The 1,121-nt window shown below is 52.8% G+C and overlaps 1 protein-coding gene across 1 annotated transcript in view; it reads right to left on the reverse strand.

Moving 5' to 3' along the window:
• The window catches only part of LOC103366553 (T-box transcription factor TBX19-like), a 22,677-nt gene that overhangs the window by 11,671 nt on the left and 9,885 nt on the right, over positions 1-1,121 (reverse strand). The window contains 1 exon segment of the mRNA XM_008294323.1: positions 638-914. Within this exon segment, the coding sequence (XP_008292545.1) occupies positions 638-914 (277 nt within the window).

Consider the following 1,121-nt stretch of genomic DNA (forward strand, 5'->3'; position numbering starts at 1 on the left):
CCTGATGGATGTTGGAGAACATCCTCTGGTCAGATGGAGATCAATGTGTTGGGCTCACATGGAGTCCAGATGTTTGGTGTGAACCTGACCAGGACCACCACAGTGGATGCATGGTCCTGACAGTGAAGCACGGAGGTCCACAATTATTAGAAAATGTATAGAATTGTTCCCCAAAATGACTCTATTGTCCCACCAGAACCAAGTGGAACCAGGACCTGGACAGTGTGAGTCCTGAGCTGAACCCAACAGAAGCTCTTTGAGGTGTTTTCCAGAGAACGGTAGAGCAGCACAACCCCTCAGCAAAGAGCAGAACTTAGTGGACTCTGGTCTCCTCCATCAGAACATGTGAGCAGAACTTAGTGGACTCTGGTCTCCTCCATCAGAACATGTGAAGGAACCAGAGATGGACTGACTGTCGTTCAGTTCCTGCTGTGGAGCCTGAAGGTAATCTGTGGATCTGAGCTGGTAGTTTGTAATCTGGTATCAGAGCAGATAGTCTGCTATTAGAAGTAATCTGATTACTGTGAGGGACACAGAGTAGAGTCATTTAGGTGCTCAGGGACCAACTGCTGCTGAGGCCTGTCTGAGCTGAGTGATGACTGAATGAATGAGCGGGTCGGTACCGTCTGAGTCTCACCTGTCCTCCTCCGTTCACCTTGTTGGTCAGTTTGACCTTGTTGAAGGTCACGGCTGCCTTCATCCAATGGGCTCCAAAGTTGGGAGAGTCTGGGTGGATGTAGATGCCGCCGTGGCCCCGCCCCTCGCCGCGACCCTCTGCCCGACCGGCCGCCACCCACTCGCCGTTCACGAACTTCCAGCGGCAGCTGTCGGCCGGCACGAAGTCCAGCAGGAAGGAGTACATGGAGCTGGGATCCAGTCCGGACACGCTGACCTTCAGCACCGGGAACATCCGGCTGCACACAAACAGTTGAGCACTGAAACAGCCGCAGATCAGCACCTGGACCTGCATTTAACGCTTCAGGTTCTGTTCTGGGTCTGTCAGGGTTCTATCCAGCTCTCATAACCAACACCTGCATCTTTTAGCTCCTCATCACTCCTTCCCTCCGTCCATCAGTTCGTCTCTTTGCTGCTCTGAGGGTTTGGGTCAAAGAAAGACAGCT

The sequence above is a fragment of the Stegastes partitus genome, unplaced genomic scaffold (assembly GCF_000690725.1).
Source record: "Stegastes partitus isolate 25-593 unplaced genomic scaffold, Stegastes_partitus-1.0.2 Scaffold954, whole genome shotgun sequence".
NCBI lineage: Eukaryota > Metazoa > Chordata > Actinopteri > Pomacentridae > Stegastes > Stegastes partitus.